This window comes from Neoarius graeffei, chromosome 9 (genome assembly GCF_027579695.1).
Source record: "Neoarius graeffei isolate fNeoGra1 chromosome 9, fNeoGra1.pri, whole genome shotgun sequence".
Taxonomy (NCBI): domain Eukaryota; kingdom Metazoa; phylum Chordata; class Actinopteri; order Siluriformes; family Ariidae; genus Neoarius; species Neoarius graeffei.
Window position 1 is genome coordinate 23,477,365 of NC_083577.1, and position 25,755 is coordinate 23,503,119.

The window sequence follows — 25,755 nt, forward strand, 5'->3', positions numbered from 1 at the left end:
ATCAATTTTGCCCATACACTTGCCTCTGATCTGGCTGATTGTTGGCAGGGTCACAAACTGTGAAATAACAGGTTCTTTTGGCCCATTAGCCTACTGTCCAATATACATGATGGTGGTGTTGGGGGGGTATATTTTAACATTTTATTTTTTAAAATTGCGGCATGTGGCATGTTGTTTAAAAATTGATCATTATTGAAAGCAGCTCTTTGTCAGGAACCTCAGCAGTAACAGCAGAGTGTTCTGGAATAGGCACAAGCACTGACCTTGGGCAGCCAAACATAGAGCTGGGTGCCACACATTTCATTCAATGACACTTTCCCTATATTTTACTTATTTTGGCTGAGAAATGTTTTATTGACAATTTTGATAACCCTTCACTTTTAATCCAGGTCTGTAGTGTGAAATGTTCTCGGCTGTGTTTTTGTTTAAAAATGTTTTCCAAATTGTAGCTGTGTTTAATTCATATCCAGAGAAATATATATTCCAATATAATATACTCAGCATAAACATTTTAAATAGATTCTATATTTTTGGTCCATCCATGACATATTACTAAAGTAGCCTATTTACTGTTGTTGATGTGGGTCACTTGCTGTTAGCCAATTCACTTTCTCGTACCAGGAGAGCTGAAAGGAACGAGTATTATTCCCTACCTTTTTCACCAAGTCAATTTGAGGCATTGACCCTGCTCTTTAATTTTATTTTTTTCCTCCAAAGGAAGACTGGCAAATGGCTTCGCCAAAATTAAATCAACAATGCTTGGCATCCATGTGCAGCTTTCTTGCTAGCTGACTAGCCCCCTCAAGTTCAAGTTCAGTCACTCAAATAAGTGAAATTTCTGGAACTAAGATAGCAAACTTGACAACACTATATTTACACTTTATTTGCAATGAAAATATATACAAACTAAAAAAGCTGGTAGAAACCGTATGTAATGAATGAAATCGAAATGTAAGCTGATCTCTTACAATACACCACAGCACTTGTGAATCTGCATGGGACTGAACTGAAATTCACCGCTGCCTGTCTATATTTGAAACGAGCTGTCAATCAAAGAAAATATCCGGCCGCTTTCACCAATCACCAGTCTCCTCGCGGAAAGCTTTGCCATGTCCCTCCCACTGTGAGGCTGGGAGTCCGTAGGCGGGCGTTTTCGCAGTATTTGTCCAATAATCGTCTTGCATTTTGAGATTGACAAGCGCATAGCTCCCAAATGCCATTGAAGTCCACTGAGGCTGGGCTGCATTGTGCTGTCACGAGGGGGAAAAACTCATGCACACATTAGGCGAACTGGGGAAAGTTATAAGGGAATGATTTCGCACTGTAGTTGGGTTGAGCACATATATTTCTATGATCCTGGATCTGAAATAGCAATGTTATAAGGTCGGCTATAACATAAGCCTAGCGCAATTCATCCTACACGATGTTTGTCATTTTTAGAGGAGGCTGAGCCTCCCTCTTTGTCTTAGAGCAATCGCCCGTGATCATGTGAAAATGACAAATATAGCCACACGGGCTCGGGAGTACTTCGAAAAACTGTTGTCTCGTAACAGACTCAGGAAATCATGGATTACAGCTTGAAAGTTCCGACACTCCATTCAACTAAAAAATGTCCAATTTAAATGGGAAACGTGCTTCAGTTGCACTGTGTTCGCAATACTTTCAAGGGGTGCCAATAATTGTGGAACATATTTTTTGTTGAAAATAATTATTTCTTGATAAGGCATGTGTTTTTCTCTGAATACATTTATTTCTATTAAATTTTGGATTTTTTCCTCATTTTTTTCAGCATGAGATGAGGCGACTTCGTTAAACGGTTGATTTTTTTCTAACCCTTTTCACTCATCTTTACAAGGGGTGCCAATAATTGTGAAGGGCACTGTACATGCAATGGCTTCTGAGAAAAACATTGGAATAGAGGAGAGTGGGGTAATACGCCCCCATGGGGTAATACGCCCCTGGCCTGTTTTACCCAAAATAACCACCAGATGGTGCAAAGTTACATTTCTATTGTTGCTATAGACTGGCTTGACAACGGGGATGTACAAATATCCACTGTGGATCGCATATCAGCAACGCAGTGGAGAGAAATCAAATTTCATGGTAAGTGATATAATTTTCAGATATCAGTAAAACTGTATTTAGATAGCTGCTATTTCGTCAGATATCACAGCTGTGTATGTGGTATGAGTAGACAAGTCAGTACGTTAAAAAAAATACATTAGGTATAAAAAGTTGAATCACATTTTGAAAGTAAGACCCTTTTTTGTAAAAGTGTAGTCTGTGGGGTAAAACGCCCCCTTAATGGCGGGGTAAATGGCCCCCAGGGGGCATCGTTTCCTTTTATCATAATTACTGTATTTCATACATTTCTGAATAGCAGATACATAGTTTTTAATAACATCTCGCTTACCTGGTTGAGTAAAGCAAGTAATTTGAACTTAATATTAAAAATAATTGAAATAAAAAAAAATTGAAATTAAAATGTGAAATATAATAAAATAATGCATCTATTCATTAATTCAGGGATATTTTCTTGTTTCTTCCACATTATAGGCTTAAGTAAACACTTTTGCTATCCAAACAGCTTTTTTTGAGTGAGGGGGCCTATTGCCCCACCTCAGGGGGCCTTTTACCCCACTGGGGGGGGGGGGGGGGGGGGGGGGGGGTAAAAGGCCCCCTTGGCACAATGTTTGTTTTTGTTTAAAAAAAAAAATTAAGTATTAACTTTAGGCAAACTTTAGGTGGCATTATTGTTCATGTCAATGTTGTCAAAAACTATGATTAAAACTAAACACATGGTTCATTTCAACTTGGAGAAAAACTGAATTTTCCTTAAGGGGGGCTTTTTCCCCCCACTCTACTCTACTGTGCCTTGATAAGCTTTATGGATCAAGATATAAGGAGCATCTCACTACTCGACTTGATGCCTTCTTGATTTCTTGCTCCTGCATCCATCATCCTTCCATAAAATAAAATCTTTATGGATGTATCAGTTCTCACTCAGAGGAAACAAGGAGAGCAGAGATAGGAGACCTTTTTTTCCATCCCATGTGACATAAACACACAGTATAACTCCACCTCCTCCAAAGAACAAATTACAAAAAATAATCATAAGATAAACTAATATTGAACTAATCAAACATTGGATGTGTGTCCAGATGTGTGTGAAAAGCCAAACTACAGTTTTATATATGATTTGTTTTTACACAACATACACAAGTCTGGATCTCGAAGAAACTGCCGGAAAAGTAAAACTGAAATTGACACTTGTCAGCCGTTTGTGCAATTACACATCAAATATAATCCAGATTAAAGGTGTGGGGAAAAAAGGCTTGTGCACAGTTCTGGATATACAGGTTGGGTTAAAATGTTCGGTTTTATTAAAACACTTTGAGGCAGAAAATTTGTCAGGACAAAGTGAACTTAAAAACCATCGAGCAGGCACAGTGCAGGTGATGAGCAAATAGACAGGGAGAGACTCGATAATGATCACAAACCAGGATATCAAACACAGAATAAGCAGCTCACTAACGTCCCGAGTAAAGACCAAGTGTGAGATTTCACAGTGATTAACTGAAATCGAGTGATTGTGAATGTGATGTGGTCGGTACTTTTGAGAATCATGGAAGTGGGAGTTTGTGTTTTCAGTCGAAGGAGACGAGACAGATCTTGTCATGTTTTGACCCACATGATACAGCAGCCAGGGATAATGTTTGATCTTTAAATATAACTTGAAGGTAAATGACGATAGAGAACATTGAGAAAATTGTTGCTTTTAACACCTTTAATGACTGACTCTCTCACCTGCCTCTCTCTCCCACATCCTCTCAGTGATCACTTACACAGACATTAAACTGAACACATCCCTGATACTAATCATGAAAATAACAACAACCACTGCACACATCTGTACAAATATATAATTGCCCACATCATTAACATTTTAACTATTAATAATAAACATTACACAGATTACAGACATATTTATTTGTGCATATTTTAATTGTCCCATTATGCAGATTAACAATGTTTAATATCAGAATGAACAAAGTGAATTTATTTCACTCAGAATTGATTTGAACTTGTGAATCATCACCTAATGCAGCATGAACATACAAATCCATCTGATCTTTACAAAACCACAAACTGCTGGTGGAGGGAAACTTAGAGCTTAAATTCTCCTCCACTGCACAGTTTCACACACACACACACACACACACAGCTAAACATTTCATCCAAGATTAACAGCAAATGCTAACAAGTACAAATACAGTAAATACATGAGCTTTCAAATTCTCAGTTTATTTAAAACTATTTAAAATACATCAATAAAATTAAATAATCTTTTCAGCTCATTCTGCATTTAAACACTCTTTTGTGATTTTAATTAAATGCTAAGTCATTATTTTGAGTTAATACCTTGTTATTTCAAGACAGTGTGCCATTATTTCACTTATTATTTTGGCTTCCTCATACTTTCAAAGTATATCATAATAATATATTTTAAGAGCTTATTATTTGAGTTAATTCATTATTTCAAGATATTCTGTCAATACAGGGTTTCCGGGGGGCGATGACACTTACACAAAGAACACTAATCTTTTAATCTGCAGTATTTCATTAATGAACTGGAATAAAACATCAATGCTAACTGATCTGATTCACTCTTACAGAGCACTCAAGTGGGAGGATCTTGATGGAACCATTAACATTCATGAATGGCAGTAATTTACCAGTAAATGTGTGTGTGAAAGTGTGTAAGTGTGTGTTAGTGAGAGGGTCGGAGAATGACAGTTTTCTTCTGTCCCAGTCCAGCTTCACTCTGATCTTCTGGAGTTTCTGTGCTACTGAGAGCTGAGTGGCTGTATTTGGTGTAGAACCTGCGAAATATTTACGATCATAATACCCCACACGCCAGATTCCACTTCTGGAGATTATCTCCCTGTGGCAGCGGGGGCGTGGTCAAGCGCCGGTCTGTGACAGGAGGGCGGAGCCAGGGAAGGTGAGTGGCAAAATCACTACACCTGATGGTAATTAACCTGTGTTTGTGTGTCTTCCCAGTAACCGCGCCTATTTAAGGAGGCAGAGGGAGAGCAGAGGGGAGCTCCTCCCAGGACAAGAACACAGCGTGTGTGTGTCTCTAACAGAATAAAACTAGGCTGTTATACTGAAAAGTCTGGCAATAAAAAGCCTATTAGTACCTGAAGCTTTGTCCTGCCGTCCTCTGTGCTCCACCCACACTTCAGAGAGCTCTACAGTGGTGCCAAAACCCAGGAAAAGGTGGAGCACCAACCTCGCAGCCCCATGGAATCCTCCCCGTTCGCGGACCTGGTCCACGCCCTCACCACGGCTCAGCAAAGCTAGCACCAGGCACTCGTCACGCTCCGAAAGGAGCAAGAGCGGCGCTTCGAAGTCCTGGTGCTGGCCCAGCAGGAAGATCGCGAGGCGTTCCGGCATCTCCTCGCGTCGGCGGGGTCCACCAGCGCCCCGGCCGCGGGCCCGTCTCCCCTCACCGTGACCAAGATGGGCCTGCAGGATGACCCCGAGGCGTTCCTCACATTGTTCGAACAGGTCGCCGAAGCCTCGGGGTGGCCGATGGAGCAGAGCGCGGCGCGCCTCCTCCCCCTCCTGATGGGAGAGGCGCAGCTGGCCGCGCTACAGCTCCCCACCGACCGCCGGCTGGCCTACGCGGACCTTCGCCGGGCCGTCCTCCAGCACATGGGGCGCACACCAGAACAACAGCGCCAGCGCTTCCGCGCGCTGCGGTTGGAGGAAGTCGGCTGGCCGTTCGCGTTCGGCCAGCAGCTCCGGGACGCCTGCTGGCGGTGGCTGAGGGCCGACGATCGCGACGCCAAGGGAATCATTGATCAGGTGGTGCTGGAGCAGTTCATCGCGCGCTTACCAGCCGGAACTGCAGAGTGGGTCCAGTGCCACCGCCCGGCGTCGCTGGATCAGGCAGTTGGACTGGCGGAGGATAATTTGGTGGCTGTTCCGGTGGCAGGACAACCGACGACGTCTTCTCTTCTCTCCTCTTCTCTCTCTCTTTCTCCCCTCCCATCTGTGTCCCGTCCTCGCCCCATTCCCCCACCACGGAGGCGGGGGCAGGCTCCACCCCAGCTGGCCCGCCGCACCCGTGGTGCCCTCCCGTTTCTCCCTTCTGTGTCTGTCTCTCCCCCCCCCTCAGGTGAGTGAGCCCCAGAGCACAGGTGCAGAGGGAAAGCCCGGGCCGGTTTGCTGGCGCCGCGGGGAGCTGGGCCACCTGCAACAACAGTGCGCAGCAATGGAGGTGGGCGCGGTGGTACGGATCCCAGACGTGCCAGAAGCTGCCCTCGATCGGGCCGGAGCATATCGCATACCGGTGAGTGTCCAAGGGGCTACATATCAGGCGTTGGTAGATTCTGGTTGCAATCAGACCTCGATCCGCCAAAGCCTGGTGCAAGACGAGGCATTGGGGGGAGCACAGGGGGTGAAGGTGTTGTGTGTGCACGGGGATGTTCACAGCTACCCTTTGGTGTCGGTCCACATATATTTCAGAGGGGAAAAATCGATAGTGAAGGCGGCGGTTAATCCTCGCCTTACCCAGTCTTTAATTTTGGGGACTGATTGGCCGGGATTTCGGGGTTTAATGACGCGCCTAGTAAAGAGTGGGTCCTGCCATTTGACAGGGGGAGGTCCCGGTGTCGCTTTGGCTGGAGCTGCTGTCGCAGAGCCATCTACATCATCTCCGCGACAGAGTGAGGAGCCGCCGGCTCCCCCTCTTTCTGTTGGGGAATCCCTCGCGGATTTCCCATTAGAACAATCGTGAGACGAGACACTGCGACATGCGTTTGACCAAGTGAGAGTAATCGATGGCCAAACGCTCCAGCCGAATGCCACCCCGTCCTTCCCCTATTTTTCTATTATGAAGGATAGATTATACCGAGTGACGCAGGACACTCAGATGAAAGAGCGAGTCACACAGCTGTTAATTCCAAAGAGCCGCCAGGAATTGGTATTTCAGGCGGCTCACTTTAATTCCATGGCTGGACACCTAGAGCAGGATAAGACACTAGCCTGGATAATGGCCCAATTCTATTGGCCAGGGATTCGCGGCGACATCTGTAAGTGGTGTACGGCGTGCCGCGAATGCCAGTTAGTAAATCCAGCGGCCATTCCAAAAGTGCCTTTGCGCCCCCTACCATTAATCAAGACCCCGTTCGAAAGAATTGGGATGGATCTCGTCCGGCCATTAGATCGGTCAACACAAGGGTGCTGCTTTATATTGGTTCTGGGGGACTATGCAATGCGATACCCAGAAGCAGTGCCTCTTCGCAATATCTCAGCACGCAGTATTGCGGAGGCCCTCTTCCACGTCATCTCCCGGGTTGGAATCCCGAAAGAGATTCTGACTGACCAAGGCACCTCGTTTATGTCACGAACACTGAGCGAACTGTATGGGCTATTAGGTATTAAGCCGATCCGCACCAGCGTTTATCACCCACAAACGGACGGTTTAGTCGAACGGTTCAATCGCACCCTCAAGAATATAATTAAAAAATTCGTAAGTGAGTACGCACGTACCTGGGATAAATGGCTCGAACCCTTATTTGCAGTGCGAGAGGTCCCCCAAGCCTCCACGGGGTTCTCCCCGTTTGAATTATTATACGGGCGTAAGCCGCACGGCATTTTAGGCCCACTTTACACGGGGACGGTATAAAACAAAAACGCAAAAGTCCGTTTTTGTTCTCACTTTTTTCCGTGTCTACACGACCGTTTTCAAAGAGGAAATCTGCGTCTATACGGTGACGCATAAATGTCTCCGCTATGTCTGCACGCATGCGCAACGTCTTCCGTCTTGTCTGATCTGCACATCTGCGCCGCTGTTCTGTCAAGTTATCCTACCAAGCCTACTACGCATGCGCGAAATCCAGGAGGGTAGGAAAATTCAACAGTAGTTTTGTCCCACCGATCAGCTGGGCTGATAGAAAATCGGTGAGAATTTCACGCATTTGCCGATTTTTATGTTTTGTGCGTATTGGTCGAGTCTTTGGCCGAGTCAAATAATTTGTAATGACTTGTTTTGAATAATAAAACGGTCTGTATGAGAACTTGCTAGGATAACTTTACAGAACACCGGGTAGGAAGAAATTATAGGTAGGAAGAAATTTCAGAACACCGGCTGAGGTACTGTAGTGCTCGAGGGAGGAGCAGGAGCAAACCGAAACTCTTTTAATCTGCCTTTATTAAGTAACACTCACTCTTGTTTCGGTGAAGAAGAGAAAAGGCAGTGTCCATCTCAGCAAAATAAACCTGTTCGGCTGCTAGTTTTGTTTTCAGTCTCGGGTTTATGGTTTCACGAGAGGCTTGAATAGGCGGCGCGCGTGTGCACGTGTGTGTAACTTGGCGACACCAAACTGAGGAGCTCCAGCTGGGCGGGTGAGAAGGAAAACACATCTACTGCATTAAAACACAGAGCAGCTTGAAGGTCCATTGGATTGATGTAATCAGACATGCTCTTACTTTTTTACTTACTTTCTTACTTCCCGGGCTGGCATGTGCAGTATATGACACATGTATGATGTAAACGCGTACCCGACGTGAGCAGATCCGAGCAGAGTTTCGCGTATTGGGTAGTTTAGACGGATACGCAACGGGGGCCGTTTTTAAACTTATCCACTTTGAAAGGCGTTTTCAATTTTATCCGTTTTTCAGCCTCGGAAACGCCGTCCTCGTGTAAACGAAAGGCACTTCTGATAAAATATTTAGTCGTTTTTACCCGACAGCATCCTCGTGTAAACGGGCCCTTAGATGTGCTGCGAGAAAATTGGGAGGAGGGACCTTCACAAAGTAAAAACGAAATTCAGTACGTTATGGACCTGCGCGCAAAACTCCACACGCTCACACACCTAACTCAGGAGAATTTGCGGCAGGCCCAGGAATGGCAAGGCCGCCTGTACAACAAGGGCACGCGCCTTAGAGAGTTCACTCCGGGAGATAAGGTACTCGTACTGTTGCCCACGTCGAGCTCCAAATTAATCGCCAAGTGGCAAGGACCCTTTGAGGTCACACGGCGAGTCGGGGACGTCGACTATGAGGTAAGGCGAACGGACAGGGAGGGGGCGCTACAGATCTACCACCTCAATCTGCTTAAACTCTGGAATGAGGAGGTCCCCGTGGCGTTGGTGTCGGTAGTTCCGGAGAAGGCGGAGCTGGGGCCGGAGGTTCAAAAAGGGACATTGGCATCACGTACCTCTCCGGTCCCCTGTGGAGACCACCTCTCCCCGACCCAACTCACAGAGGTCGCCCAGTTGCAGGCCGAGTTTTCGGATGTGTTCTCGCCCCTGCCCGGTCGCACTAACCTCATAGAACACCACATAGAGACGCCCCCGGGGGTGGTAGTGCGTAGCCGCCCTTACAGGCTACCCGAACACAAAAAAAAGGTGGTTCGGGAAGAACTTCAGGCCATGCTCGAAATGGGCATCGTCAAGGAGTCCCACAGTGACTGGAGCAGCCCGGTGGTCTTGGTACCCAAGGCCGACGCGTCGGTCCGGTTCTGTGTGGACTATAGAAAAGTCAACGCGGTGTCTAAATTCGACGCGTACCCAATGCCTCGTATTGACGAGCTGCTCGATCGACTAGGCACGGCTCGCTTTTACTCGACACTGGATTTGACGAAGGGATATTGGCAGATCCCCTTGACTCCATTATCCTGGGAAAAAACGGCCTTTTCCACACCGTTCAGCTTACACCAATTTGTCACACTTCCTTTTGGGCTGTTTGGGGCGCCCGCTAGGTTTCAGCGGCTGATGGACAGGGTCCTTCGGCCGCACGCCACCTATGCGGCCGCATATCTCGATGACATTATCATTTATAGTAACAACTGGCAGCAGCACCTGCAACACCTGAGGACCGTCCTTAGGTCGCTGAGGCAGGTGGGTCTCACTGCCAACCCGAAGAAGTGTGCGATTGGGCGGGTGGAAGTACGGTATCTGGGCTTCCACTTGGGCAACGGGCAGGTGCGTCCCCAAATTAATAAGACAGCAGCGATTGCGGCCTGCACGAGGCCCAAGACCAAAAAGGGGGTGAGACAGTTCCTGGGGCTGGCTGGCTACTATCGTAGGTTTATACCTAATTATTCGGACGTCACCAGCCCGCTGACTGACCTCACTAAAAAGGGGGCGCCAGATCTGGTCCAGTGGACGGAGCAGTGCCAGCGGGCTTTCTCTGAGGTAAAGGCTGCACTGTGTGGGGGGCCACTATTACACTCCCCTGACTTCTCTCTCCCTTTTGTGTTGCAGACCGACGCGTCGGACAGAGGGCTGGGGTCAGTGTTGTCCCAGGAGGTGGAGGGGGAGGACTGCCCCATCCTGTACATTAGTAGGAAGCTGTCGGTGCGTGAGGGGCGCTACAGCACTATTGAGAAGGAATGCCTGGCGATCAAGTGGGCGGTCCTCGCCCTCCGTTACTACCTGCTGGGGCGCCCTTTCACCCTCTGTTCGGACCACGCGCCCCTCCAGTGGCTCCACCACATGAAAGATGCCAACGTGCGGATCACCCGTTGGTATCTGGCACTCCAACCCTTCAATTTCAAGGTGGTCCACAGGCTGGGGGCGCAGATGGTCGTGGTGGACTTCCTCTCCCGTCGGGGGGGGGGAGTCGGCTGCGGGCCGGACGGGCGCCCGGCCTGAGTCGGGTGGTGGGGGTATGTGGCAGCGGGGGCGTGGTCAAGCGCCGGTCTGTGACAGGAGGGCGGAGCCAGGGAAGGTGAGTGGCAGAATCACTACACCTGACGGTAATTAACCTGTGTTTGTGTGTCTTCCCAGTAACTGCGCCCTATTTAAGGAGGCAGAGGGAGAGCAGAGGGGAGCTCCTCCCGGGACAAGAACACAGCGTGTGTGTCTCTAACAGAATACAACTAGGCTGTTATACTGAAAAGTCTGGCAATAAAAAGCCTATTAGTACCTGAAGCTTTGTCCTGCCGTCCTCTGTGCTCCACCCACACTTCAGAGAGCTCTACACTCCCCCTTCCTCTGATCAGATTCTGTCATCACACCCACACTCCACCGTGTACAGTCTCCAACTTCCACATCCCAGCAGTGTGTCCCTGAGTTAAAGCCCTCAGATCCCAGGATATACAGATATTCATCAAATCTCTCTGGATTATCAGGAAGTTTCTGTTTCTCATTGCTGCGTCTCACACTTTTCAGATCATCAGATACAATGAGTACAGGATGAGCAGTGTTGGGGTCCAGAGTTACAGGTGCTGAAAACACACACACGCGCGCACACACACACCTTTTTACATTCTGTTTTGATGGAGCTAATCTAATTTAATCATTACATTAGCATGAAACTAGATAACATTTGCCGAAACCAAAGAAATGATAACTGTAATTACAAAGTTCATTAATAAACATGAATAATTTAATAACATGCCTTGTGTCCTTTTCTTTGTGTGTTTAAATTACAAATGTAAACAATCTTTATAATAACTGTAACTCGAAAACTTTTGTAAGCTGCTGAAATGCTCCATTTTTTCACTCAGTCCCTCTGCTCACACTTCAAACACTGAACAGTCTGATGGAAATAGAAGCTTTTCAAAATAAAACTTCCATTACATTACATGAGTTCAACATGAAAGGTGAATAAAAAATTAAAATAAACAAACAAATAAATAATAATAATGATAATAATAATTCCAAAACAGTATATAAATGAATCATATGATAATGACCACATTAGGAATACTAACAAAGGCAGAAAAACAGAAAGAAATAAAAACAATTTATTTTCAACACACTGTCATGGTCCTACCTGTGGGCTTCTCTCTTCAGGTAACATCTCCACTCAGCATTACCGGCCACGCCCGCACTCACTTCCTCTTATTAACTCCCAGTGGCTGTCATTGGCTGTTACCGATCACCTGGTTCCCCCCTGTGTGTATTTAAGCTGCAGTCCTCCCAAGCTTCTGTGTCAGGTTGTCTGCAACTCTCAGCCTGATAAGCTGCTCTGTGTTCCTACTACTCTGACTCCTGATATTGTTCTGTTCCAGTTTGACTCTGTCTGCTCTCCAGCCCCGGTAACCTGACCTGCCTTCTGTCCCGTTGACTCTGCCTCTTGCCTGCCCCTCTTGTACCTTCGCCTGATCTCCAGCTCGCTCAGCCCTGCTGCTAGCCTGCCTCTCCATCTGCCTGGTGTGAGCAACCCTGCCTGGAGCCTTACTTTTCAGCCCTGGTAACCTGACTCTGCATTTCTGTCCCCTCTCTTGCTACCTGATTTGTGACTCTGTGTTCCAGTTGGCTCTCTAACTCTTGCCTACTGAGGGACTGCTCGCTGGGAGACTGCCTGAAACCCAAGCACTAGCAGCCTAAAGCTACAGCTCTCTGACTACACCAGATCCTGTCAGATCTCAACTGCTAAGCAGGGTCAGGCCCAGTCAGTATTTGGATGGGAGACCTCAGACGTCACCTCCAGTCATCCCTGCCTCTCAGTTCTCCTGCCTCTGGACTTCACCCACACAAATTCTCCCAATTCCCTTTTCCCCTATGATTAATAAACTGTGGTTTGAGCGCATTTGATCTCCTCTCCTGTCTGATCCGTGACACACACACAGTTAAGAGTCTTACTGTATTGGACGGTGTACTGCATCTTCTCCCAGACTCTGAACTACAGGTTGGCCAGATGTTTTGCCACATGGATCAGTGCTCCTGAAAGCTCCTCTGGATGCTGCAGTGTGCTCTGGGCTCTGCAAAAACATTCGGGAGTCAGTGTTGCTGTGGGTTTGGATTCAGAAACACAGAGAATGAGAGAGACAGGAAGCACATCACTCACCTTTTCACTTTGGCCTTGTAGTTCTGTAAAACAACAAAGTAAATGTCAGTGGATATGATTTACATTTTTACACCACTGAAATGTGATGTTTCTGATGATGGAAAGAAGTTTTACTTTCTCAGTATAAATACTGACTAAATGATCCTCACTTCTAAGAACGAAACGTCTTCAGCTCTCATCTCCTCTTCTATGGCTTTGATTGTGTCTGAAAGAGAGGATATGTCTTTGCTTAGCTTCTCAATCTTCTCCTTCATCATCTGACTCTTCTGCTCCTCTTCCTCTCTCAGTGCAGTGATCCTGAGTGCCTCTTCATCTCGTAGAAACTGGTGAAGCTTCTCAAACTCCTCCTTAATCTGACGCTCTGTGTGTTGGGCCTGAATCTACAATGAAGAGAAAATCAAATGAAACAGAACTGACAGTGGCGGCTGGTAGTCTTTCAAACAGGGGAGGCTGGTCGGTTACGATATTTCCAGATTTTAAAAGAAAAAAAAACATCAATTTTGCCCATACTCTTGCCTCTGATCTGGCTGATTGTTGGCAGGGTCACAAACTGTGAAATAAGTTCTTTTGGCCCATTAGCCTACTGTCCAATATACATGATGGTGGTGTTGGGGGGGTATATTTTAACATTTTATATTTTACAATTGTGGCATGTTGTTTAAAAATTGATCATTATTGAAAGCAGCTCTTTGTCAGGAACCTCAACAGTAACAGCAGAGTGTTCTGGAATAGGCACAAGCACTGACCTTGGGGAGCCAAACATTTCATTCAATGACACTTTCCCTATATTTTACTTATTTTGGCAGAGAAATGTTTTATTGACAATTTTGATAACCCTTCCCTTTTAATCCAGGTCTGTAGTGTGAAATGTTCTCGGCTGTGTTTTTGTTTAAAAATGTTTTCCAAATTGTAGCAGTGTTTAATTCATATCCAGAAAAATATATATTCCAATATAATATACTCAGCATAAACATTTTAAATAGATTCTATATTTTTGGTCCATCCATGACATATTACTAAAGTAGCCTATTTACTGTTGTTGATGTGGGTCACTTGCTGTTAGCCAATTCACTTTCTCGTACCAGGAGAGCTGAAAGGAACGAGTATTATTCCCTACCTTTTTCACCAAGTCAATTTGAGGCATTGGTCTACCCTCTCTTTAATTTAAATTTTTTCCTCGAAAGGAAGACTGGCAAAAGGCTTCGCCAAAATTAAATCAGCAATGCTTGGCATCCATGCGCAGCTTTCTTGCTAGCTGACTAGCCCCCTCAAGTTCAAGTTCAGTCACTCAAATAAGTGAAATTTCTGGAACTAAGATAGCAAACTTGACAACACTATATTTACACTTTATTTACAATGAAAATATATACAAACTAAAAAAGCTGGTAGAAACCGTATGTAATGAATGAAATCGAAATGTAAGCTGATCTCTTACAATACACCACAGCACTTGCGAATCCGCATGGGACTGAACTGAAATTCACCGCTGCCTGTCTATAGTTGAAACGAGCTGTCAATCAAAGAAAATATCCGGCCGCTTTCACCAATCACCAGTCTCCTCGCGGAAACTGCCATGTCCCTCCCACTGTGAGGCTCGGAGGCCGTGGGCGGGCATTTTCGCAGTATTTGTCCAATAACCGTCTTGCATTTTGAGATTGACAAGCGCATAGCTCCCAAATGCCATTGAAGTCCACTGAGGCTGGGAGTCCATGGGACTCTGTGGGCGGGCATTTTCGCAGGATTTGTCCAAAAATCGTCTTGCATTTTGAGATTGACAAGCGCATAGCTCCCAAATGCCATTGAAGTCCACTGAGGCTGGGCTGCATCGCGCTGTCACGAGGGGGAAAAACTCATGCACACATTAGGCAAACTGGGGAAAGTTATAACGGAATGATTTCACACTGTAGTTGGGTTGAGCACATATATTGCTATGATTCTGGATCTGAAATAGCAATGTTATAAGGTCGGCTATAACATAAGCCTAGCGCAATTCATCCTACACTATGTCATTTTTAGAGGAGGCTGAGCCTCCCTCTTTGTCTTAGAGCAATCGCCCGTGATAACTGAATATGCAATGAAGCAAAATATAATGAGAATATTAAACCCATGTTACTGATTCTAACCTTTATATGTTTTGCAGTCTGACTTCAGTTCAGTTTACAGTCTTTAAGGATCTTCAGTTTCTCCTGTAGGGGTTTCAGTGCAGTTTTGAGCTTCTCCTGAAATAAATTAACACACTGCATGGAGTCTCTGTGTTTTAAATATTATTTGAACTCAGATGAACTAAATTGATTACAAAATAATTGTCATAATTATGAACAACAGCATTTGTTCACATGTGACCCATGAGTTCATATGTCCATTTTATTTACCTTACAGTCTGTTACTGCCTCCTCAATGGGGCAGAATTTGTGGTTGGTGTGTTTTCTTGAATCTCGACACACCACACACACCGGCTGTTGATGATCCAGACAGAAGAGTTTGAGTTTCTCACTGTGCAGACTGCAGACTGTTTCAGAACCTGATGAAGATCTCTGACTTCTCTCCTGTAAGAAAGTCTCACACAGGTTCTTTAAGGCCAGGTTTATGGGAGGCTCAGTCACAGATGACTTCGTCCTACAAAGAGGACATTCTCTGGATCCTTTGGTCTCCCAGAACTGCTGCAAACACACCTTACACACACTGTGACTGCAGTGCAGGAAAATAGGATCCTTGAAGATTTCACAGCACACAGGACAGGAGAAATCCTCCTCTGAAAACTTAGAAGCCATTTTATTTTGCTGCTGTTGTTGTTCTCTTTAGTCCCAATGCTCAGAGTTTCACTTTCACTTCTGTAAAAAGTAATCACACCCTGATTTCAGGTTTCTTTAAAGTTAAATAGATGACTTTGTAGGTTCAGTTAATCATCACTTCCTTTCACTGTGCTGAAAATGAGACTCGGATTTATTCATAAACTGAGAATAAATCTCAGCTTACCAGAGCAGAACACTGCAGGCTGTTAATGAAGGACTTCAGTCATATCAGACTTTGCACTTCCTGAATAGGAGGAGTTTTCGAGAGACACATTATGACCTGTTATTCTTCTTTAACCATTCTTGGGTAGAACAACTTGTGTGCTTAGGGTCGTTGTCTTGCTGCATGACCCACCTTCTCTTGAGATTCAGTTCATGGACAAATGTCCTGACCTTTTCCTTTAGAATTCGCTGGTATAATTCAGAATTCATCGTTCCATCAATGACGGTAAGCCGTCCTGGCCCAGATGCAGCAAAACAGGCCCAAACCATGATACTACCACCACCATGGGATAAGGTTCTGATGGGATACGGTTCTGATGCTGGAATGTAATGTTTTCCTTTCTCCAAACATAACGCTTCTCATTTAAACCAAAACGTTCTATTTTGGTCTCATCCGTCCAGAAAACATTTTTCCAATAGCCTTCTGGTTTGTCCACGTGATCTTTGGCAAACTGCAGACGAGCAGCAATGTTCTTTTTGGAGAGCAGTGGCTTTCTCCTTGCAACCCTGCCATGCACACCATTGTTCTTCAGTGTTCTCCTGATGGTGGACTCATGAACACTAATATTAGCCAATGTGAGAGAGGCCTTCAGTTGCTTAGAAGTTACCCTGGGTTCCTTTGTGACCTTGCCGACTATTACACGCCTTGCTCTTGGAGTGATCTTTGTTGGTCGACCACTCCTGGGGAGGGTAACAATGGTCTTGAATTTCCTCCATTTGTACACAATCTGTCTGACTGTGGATTGGTGGAGTCCAAACTCTTTAGAGATGGTTTTGTAACCTTTTCCAGCCTGATGAGCATCAACAACGCTTTTTCTGAGCTCCTCAGAAATCTCCTTTGTTCATGTCATGATACACTTCCACAAACATGTGTTGTGAAGATCAGACTTTGATAGATCCTTGTTCTTTAAATAAAACAGGGGGCCCACTCACACCTGATTGTCATCCCATTGATTGAAAACACCTGACTCTAATTTCACCTTCAAATTAACTGCTAATCCTAGAGGTTCACATACTTTTGCCACTCACAGATATGTAATATTGGATCATTTTCCTCAATAAATAAATGACCAATTATAATATTTTTGTCTCATTTATTTAACTGGGTTCTCTTTATCTACTTTTAGGACTTGTGTGAAAATCTGATGATGTTTTAGGTCATATTTATGCAGAAATATAGAAAATTCTAAAGGGTTCACAAACTTTCAAGCACCACTGTAGGTTTCATTTGATTTCCTCTTCACTGTAGATTCAGACCCAACACACAGAGAGTCAGATTAAGGAGGAGTTTGAGAAGCTTCACCAGTTTCTACGAGATGAAGAGGCAGGCAGGATCACTGCACTGAGAGAGGAAGAGGAGCAGAAGAGTCAGATGATGAAGGAGAAGATTGAGAAGCTGAGCAAAGACATATCCTCTCTTTCAGACACAATCAAAGCCATAGAAGAGGAGATGAGAGCTGAAGATGTTTCGTTCCTAGAAGTGAGGATCATTTAGTCAGTATTTATACTGTGAGAAAGTAAAACTTCTTTCCATCATCAGAAACGTCACATTTCAGTGGTGTAAAAATGTAAATCATATCCACTGAAATTTGCTTTGTTGTTTTACAGAACTACAAGGCCACATTGAAAAGGTGAGTGATGTGCTTCCTGTCTCTCTCATTCTCTGTGTTTCTGAATCCAAACCCACAGCAACACTGACTCCTGAATGTTTTTGCAGAGCCCAGAGCACACTGCAGCATCCAGAGGAGCTTTCAGGAGCACTGATCCATGTGGCAAAACATCTTGCCAACCTGCAGTTCAGAGTCTGGGAGAAGATGCAGTACACCGTCCAATACAGTAAGACTCTTAATTGTGTGTGTGTGTGTGTTGAAAATAAATTTTTTTTTCCCTTTCTGTTTTTCTGCCTTTGTTAGTATCCCCAATGTGGTCATTGTCATATGATTCATTTATATACTGTTTTGGAATTATTATTATGATTAATGTATTTGTTTGTTTATTTTTATTTTTTTATTCACCTTTCATGTTGAACTCATGTAATGTAAGGGAAGTTTTATTTTGAAAAGCTTCTATTTCCATCAGACTGTTCAGTGTTTGAAGTGTGAGCAGAGGGACTGAGTGAAAAAATGGAGCGTTTCAGCAGCTTACAAAAGTTTTAGAGTTACAGTTATTATAAAGATTGTTTACATTTGTAATTTAAACACACAAAGAAAAGGACACAAGGCATGTTATTAACTTATTCATGTTTATTAATGAACTTTGTAATTACAGTTATCATTTCTTTGGTTTCGGCAAATGTTATCTAGTTCCATGCTAATGTAATGATTAAATTAGATTAGCTCCATCAAAACAGAATGTAAAAAGGTGTGTGTGTGTGTGTGTGTGTGTGTGTTTTCAGCACCTGTATAATATGGAGTAAACATTTCATCCAAGATTAACAGCAAACGCTAACAAGTACAAATACAGTAAATACATGAGCTTTCAAATTCTCAGTTTATTTAAAACTATTTAAAATCCATCAATAAAATTAAATAATCTTTTCAGCTCATTCTGCATTTAAACACTCTTTTGTGATTTTAATTAAACGCTAAGTCATTATTTTGAGTTAATACCTTGTTATTTCAAGACAGTGTATCATTATTTCACTTATTATTTTGACTTCCTCATACGTTCAAAGTATATTATAATAATATATTTTAAGACATATTATTATTTGAGTTAATTCATTATTTCAAGATATTCTGTCAATACAGGGTTTCCAGGGGGGCGATGACACTTACACAAAGAACACTAATTTTTTAATCTGTAGTATTTTATTATTGAACTGGAATAAAATAACATCAATGCTAACTGATCTGATTCACTCTTACAGAGCACTCAAGTGGGAGGATCTTTATGGAACCATAAACATTCATGAATGGCAGTAATTTATCAGTAAATGTGTGTGTGAAAGTGTGTAAGTGTGTGTTAGTGAGAGGGTCGGAGAATGACAGTTTTCCTCTGTCCCAGTCCAGCTTCACTCTGATCCTCTGGAGTTTCTGTGCGACTGAGAGCTGAGTGACTGGATGTAGTGTCGAACCTGCGCGATATTTACCATCATAACCCTCCACACACCAGATTCCACTTCTGGAGAATATCCCCCCCTTCCTCTGAGCAGATTCTGTCATCACACCCACATTCCACCATGTACAGTCTCCAACTTCCACATCCCAGCAGTGTGTCCCTGAGTTAAAGCCCTCAGATCCCAGGATACACCAACATTCATCAAATCTCTCTGGATTATCAGGAAGTTTCTGTTTCTCATTGCTGCGTCTCACACTTTTCAGATCATCAGATACAATGAGTACAGGATGAGCAGTGTTGGGGTCCAGAGTTACAGGTGCTGAAAACACACACACACACACACACACACACACTTTTACATTTTGTTTTGATGGAGCTAATCTACTTTAATCATTACATTAGCATGGAAGCCCTGTGATGACCTGGCGACTTGTCCAGGGTGTACCCCGCCTTTCGCCCGTAGTCAGCTGGGATAGGCTCCAGCTTGCCTGCGACCCTGTAGAAGGATAAAGCGGCTAGAGATAATGAGATGAGATGAGATTAGCATGGAACTAGATAACATTTGCCGAAACCAAAGAAATGATAACTGTAATTACAAAGTTCATTAATAAACATGAATAAGTTAATAACATGCCTTGTGTCCTTTTCTTTGTGTGTTTAAATTACAAATGTAAACAATCTTTATAATAACTGTAACTCTAAAACTTTTGTAAGCTGCTGAAACGCTCCATTTTTTCACTCAGTCCCTCTGCTCACACTTCAAACACTGAACAGTCTGATGGAAATAGAAGCTTTTCAAAATAAAACTTCCCTTACAGTACATGAGTTCAACATGAAAGGTGAATTAAACAATAAAAATAAACAAACAAATAAAATAATGGGCGGCACTGTGGTGTAGTGGTTAGCGCTGTCGCCTCACAGCAAGAAGGTCCTGGGTTCGAGCCCCGGGGCCGGCGAGGGCCTTTCTGTGTGGAGTTTGCATGTTCTCCCCGTGTCCGCGTGGGTTTCCTCCGGGTGCTCCGGTTTCCCCCACAGTCCAAAGACATGCAGGTTAGGTTAACTGGTGACTCTAAATTGACCGTAGGTGTGAGTGTGAATGGTTGTCTGTGTCTATGTGTCAGCCCTGTGATGACCTGGCGACTTGTCCAGGGTGTACCCCGCCTTTCGCCCGTAGTCAGCTGGGATAGGCTCCAGCTTGCCTGCGACCCTGTAGAAGGATAAAGCGGCTAGAGATAATGAGATGAGATAAAATAATAATAATAATAATTCCAAAACAGTATATAAATGAATCATATGATAATGACCACATTGGGGATACTAACAAAGGCAGAAAAACAAAGAAATAAAAACAATTTATTTTCAACACACACACAGTTAAGAGTCTTACTGTATTGGACGGTGTACTGCATCTTCTCCCAGACTCTGAACTGCAGGTTGGCCAGATGTTTTGCCACATGGATCAGTGCTCCTGAAAGCTCCTCTGGATGCTGCAGTGTGCTCTGGGCTCTGCAAAAACATTCAGGAGTCAGTGTTGCTGTGGGTTTGGATTCAGAAACACAGAGAATGAGAGAGACAGGAAGCACATCACTCACCTTTTCACTGTGGCCTTGTAGTTCTGTAAAACAACAAAGCAAATATCAGTGGATATCATTTACATTTTTACACCACTGAAATTTGACGTTTCCATACCTGCCAACCTTGGAAAAAAATTTTGCGTAGCAACTTATCGCGTCGGTGCAGCGCAGCACGGCGTGAGGTCAGGCACATTTGCTGATTAGTATTGATTGTAATGAGTGAGCATGTGAACAATGTATTACTAAGCACAGAGTTCGCACTCGCCACCATATGTAGTTATTCAACATACAAGTAGACTATGAAGAAAACAAGAACTCTTTTCATGAAAAGGCATGAATATATTTCCAATGCTTTCACCAATGTACTGCCTTTGGCATATTGTGTCTTAAATACATTGGTAATTATAAACAACAAAGAATCCCAAATAGCATGCTATGTCCCTTTTGACATTTAGCATTATATTGTATAGATAACAGAAAAACCAAAGGGCTATAGCCTATGTCTTTCAAAACAGACGCCAGCAGTCTGCAAAATACACACACACACACACACACACACACACACACACACAATCCTTTTTTCATAAATTTAGTTTTGACCATAAAAGAGATTCTGTTGCTCCTTGCTGCACTTTGAACTAGGCTACACTAAACATCGAAAGTGAATATTCCAGAGTACCTATAGAAATATATATTTTTCAATATTAATATTTAGTAAATGCAAACTGATAACCACACTTAAAGAAAAAATTATAGGCTACTCTGGCCTATCCAATAGCACAGCCTTTATAATATTCATATTCACTGACCTGGCCTAATTTGGAAAAAAATAATGGCCTATGTATATAAATGCAAGCATTTCTATGTTAGCAATATTATTACCTGTATTTCCTTGATGGCTAATGTCAAAATCATAATTGCACACTGTGGAAAACGCATGATTAGGCAGTTTAGAGGGGCGGAGGCATGGCCATTGATCTTGATACTTCGTTAGGAACTTCTGAGGGGCATAGACATAGGCGGTTTTAAACGGGGGCCAGAGGGGGCCAGTGCCCCTGTAAAATTGCTCCTGGCCCCTGCTGTGGCCCCTGTGCTGAACAGATAATAAGATTTATTAATTTCGACGTGCGCTGGCTCGAAGATCGGAACTGACATGACGGAGTGTTCTACACGGACTCCTTAAAGCGCTACACACACACACTGTTACCTGCAGCAGAACGACCAGCAGCAGCGCGAATTGTAAACTTCGGACGTGAGAGATAACAGCTGTCACGTCTGAAGTTTTTTGATTGAAAAGCCATCAGATACAGTAGCGTTGACACGTTTCACTGAGCCATATAAAGAAGTATTTTTTGAGCTCTTTAGACTATGCAAAATAGCTGTGGCACTCCCAGTGAGATCTGCCTCTTGTGAGCGGAGTTTCTCCACTTTGAAACTGGTGAAGACCTACGGTACCTCCGATCCACCATTAGTGAGGAGCGTCTAAGCAATCTTGGTGTGCTCAGCATTGAATCCAGAAGGTCCAAGGCTTTGAACCTTGATGCATTTGTAGACCGTTTCTCAAGGAGTCACAATCGCAGAATCTTGTTGTTGTAGTGTTTCAGCCTGCTGTGAATGCTATAGGGTGATTCTGAGACCACTGTATGTGAATTTATTTTTTCTTTCTATTTTTCCCCCCTGCTGTACATAAAGAGTGAGATGACAGTGTGATTTAGATAAAGATAGTGATTGTACATTCAAGTCTCATGCTGTGAAAAAGAAAATTCATGCTGTGAATTTAAGAAGTGTCATTGGACAGATAAAAGGTTCATTGTATGCAAAAATAGAAATCTTATTTTACAAAAAAGAGAAACATGGTTTTAAGATTTATTGAGCACAATTTATTTTATGTTTAGGCTATTGAGACAGAATGTTTATCTCATTGTATTTATGCTCAATAAATACATTGTATGTATTTATTTTGTTTTGGTTTTAAATAAACTAAACAAAACATTTTGAACGCTTAAATATTGCCATGTTTTTTCCTTATATGTGCCCCCCTGAAAAAACACTGGCCCCACCTCGGCCCCCCTAGTAATTTTGGTCTAGAACCGCCACTGGGCATAGACTCGCTTCTTTTTAGATTTGCTTCCCTCTCTCTCTCTCTCTGTCAGTATCCTCATCTGACATCATGTGTATTATTAACTGCAAGGCACGCACATAAACACATCATCATCCACCACACACACTTACGTGAAAACACTTCATGCGCTGCTCATTGAATCTCACATGCACGAGTAGCCTAGTTCAGAAGATTTTAACGCGTCTATCGGTTGACTGGATGGAAACGTCAGTAGGCCACTATATTTTCACTTTAGGCTATGCAATATTTTTTGGATTGAGAAGCCTGGGTCAAATATCAAAACAAGCTGGAACAAATATTTCCTTCAGATAAGGCGGAACACTGTGCTTTGAACTATGACGTTAGGACGGTTGTCCTTGCTTTATTCACAATACCCTTGCCCTGCCCATTTACCTTCGAAACGGTGTTTAGCACCGTCCTCCCTTGTAAAACCAGTCACAGTATGAAGATCGACCGAGAGGGATGAAAATCAATTTCGTTACTTTCGTGTTGACGGTTCCTCGGCTCTCCGCTTAGCCTCATAGCCTAGGCCTATTTGAAGAGTTTAAAACTAGCGCTGTGATTGGTCGAAGTCTTCTTTTCTCTACAGGTTGATGGTCAATGCGGTTACACCCATAGACGAGTTACCTAGTGCACGAATGCACAGACGGTTGAACCTAAATATTAAAGATCTTTGAACTCAAAGCCATCAATGGCTTTTTGCGTATTTTGAAGTGTTAAATCGTAGCAGCGTAGTTTGATGTCTAAATGCGTATCTGCTAAGCAAAATGCATAAAGGTTGGCAGGTCTGCGTTTCTGATGATAGAAAGAAGTTTTACTTTCTCACAGTATAAATACTGACTAAATGACCCTCACTTCTAAGAACGAAACGTCTTCAGCCCCCATCTCCTCTTCTATGGCTTTGATTGTGTCTGAAAGAGAGGATATGTCTTTGCTCAGCTTCTCAATCTTCTCCTTCATCATCTGACTCTTCTGCTCCTCTTCCTCTCTCAGTGCAGTGATCCTGCCTGCCTCTTCATCTCGTAGAAACTGGTGAAGCTTCTCAAACTCCTCCTTAATCTGACTCTCTGTGTATTGGGCCTGAATCTACAGTGAAGAGAAAATCAAATGAAACATAACTGAATATGCAATGAAGCAAAATATAATGAGAATATTAAACCCATGTTATTGATTCTAACCTTTATATGTTCTGCAGTCTGACTCCAGTTCAGTTTACAGTCTTTAAAGATCTTCAGTTTCTCCTGTAGGGGCTTCAGTGCAGTTTTGAGCTTCTCCTGAAATAAATTAACACACTGCATGGAGTCTCTGTGTTTTAAATATTATTTGAACTCAGATGAACTAAATTGAAAACAAAGTAATTGTCATAATTATGAACAACAGCATTTGTTCACATGTGACCCATGAGTTCATATGTCCATTTTATTTACCTTACAGTCTGTTACTGCCTCATCAATGGGGCAGAATTTGTGGTTGGTGTGTTTTCTTGAGTCTCGACACACCACACACACCGGCTGTTGATGATCCAGACAGAAGAGTTTGAGTTTCTCACTGTGCAGACTGCAGACGGTTTCAGACCCTGATGAAGATCTCTGACTTCTCTCCTGTAACAAAGTCTCACACAGGTTCTTTAAGGCCAGGTTTATGGGAGGCTCAGTCACAGATGACTTCGTCCTACAAAGAGGACATTCTCTGGATCCTTTGGTCTCCCAGAACTGCTGCAAACACACTTTACACACACTGTGACTGCAGTGCAGGAAAACAGGATCCTTGAAGATTTCACGGCACACAGGACAGGATAAATCCTCCTCTGAAAACTTAGAAGCCATTTTATTTTGCTGCTGTTGTTGTTCTCTTTAGTCTGAATGCTCAGAGTTTCACTTTCACTTCTGTAAAAAGTAATCACACCCTGATTTCAGGTTTCTTTAAAGTTAAATAGATGACTTTGTAGGTTCAGTTAATCATCACTTCCTTTCACAGTGCTGAAAATGAGACTCGGATTTATTCATAAACTGAGAATAAATCTCAACTTACCAGAGCAGAACACTGCAGGCTGTTAATGAAGGACTTTAGTCATGTCAGACTTTGCACTTCCTGAATAGGAGGAGTTTTCGAGAGACACATGACCTGTTATTCTTCTTTAACCATTCTTTGGTAGAACAACTTGTGTGCTTAGGGTCATTGTCTTGCTGCATGACCCACCTTCTCTTGAGATTCAGTTCATGGACAGATGTCCTGACATTTTCCTTTAGAATTCACTGGTATAATTCAGAATTCATCATTCCATCAATGATGGCAAGCCGTCCTGGCCCAGATGCAGCAAAACAGGCCCAAACCATGATACTACCACCACCATGTTTCACAAATGGGATAAGGTTCTGATGCTGGAATGCAATGTTTTCCTTTCTCCAAACATAACGCTTCTCATTTAAACCAAAAAGTTCTATTTTGGTCTCATCCGTCCACAAAACATTTTCTACTAGCCTTCTGGTTTGTCCACGTGATCTTTAGCAAACTGCAGATGAGCAGCAATGTTCTTTTTGGAGAGCAGTGGCTTTCTCCTTGCAACCCTGCCATGCACACCATTGTTCTTCAGTGTTCTCCTGATGGTGGACTCATGAACACTAACATTAGCCAATGTGAGAGAGGCCTTCAGTTGCTTAGAAGTTACCCTGGGGTCCTTTGTGACTTTGACAACGATGACACGCCTTGCTCTTGGAGTGATCTTTGTTGGTCGACCACTCCTGGAGAGGGTAACAATGGTCTTGAATTTCCTCCATTTGTACACAATCTGTCTGACTGTGGATTGGTGGAGTCCAAACTCTTTAGAGATGGTTTTGTAACCTTTTCCAGCCTGATGAGCATCAACAACGCTTTTTCTGAGGTCCTCAGAAATTTCCTTTGTTCATGCCATGATACACTTCCACAAACATGTGTTGTGAAGATCAGACTTTGATAGATCCTTGTTCTTTAAATAAAACAGGGGGCCCACTCACACCTGATTGTCATCCCATTGATTGAAAACACCTGACTCTAATTTCACCTTCAAATTAACTGCTAATCCTAGAGGTTCACATACTTTTGCCACTCACAGATATGTAATATTGGATCATTTTCCTCAATAAATAAATGACCAAGTATCATATTTTTGTCTCATTTGTTTAACTGGTTTCTC

At 43.5% G+C, this 25,755-nt stretch overlaps 1 protein-coding gene and 1 pseudogene across 2 annotated transcripts; both read right to left on the reverse strand.

Moving 5' to 3' along the window:
• Nucleotides 1–9,327: 9,327 nt before the first annotated feature.
• Nucleotides 9,328–15,882, reverse strand: LOC132891530 (zinc-binding protein A33-like; annotated as a pseudogene).
• A 2,168-nt stretch (nt 15,883–18,050) lies between these two features.
• Nucleotides 18,051–24,676, reverse strand: LOC132891531 (E3 ubiquitin-protein ligase TRIM35-like). 2 transcript variants are annotated; one of them, XM_060929205.1, is made up of 7 exons: nt 24,615–24,676; nt 24,011–24,469; nt 23,762–23,857; nt 23,439–23,669; nt 20,480–20,502; nt 20,275–20,393; nt 18,051–19,206 (listed from the first exon to the last, which is right to left on the reverse strand). In XM_060929205.1, exons 2-7 carry the CDS (start codon nt 24,407–24,409, stop codon nt 18,671–18,673), a joined length of 1,404 nt encoding a protein of 467 aa, XP_060785188.1. In that variant the 5' UTR covers nt 24,410–24,469; nt 24,615–24,676; the 3' UTR covers nt 18,051–18,670. The 2 variants fall into 2 exon arrangements, with proteins under 2 accessions (XP_060785188.1, XP_060785187.1); XM_060929204.1 differs by having other exon boundaries at nt 24,011–24,659.
• Between the last annotated feature and the right edge of the window lie 1,079 nt (nt 24,677–25,755).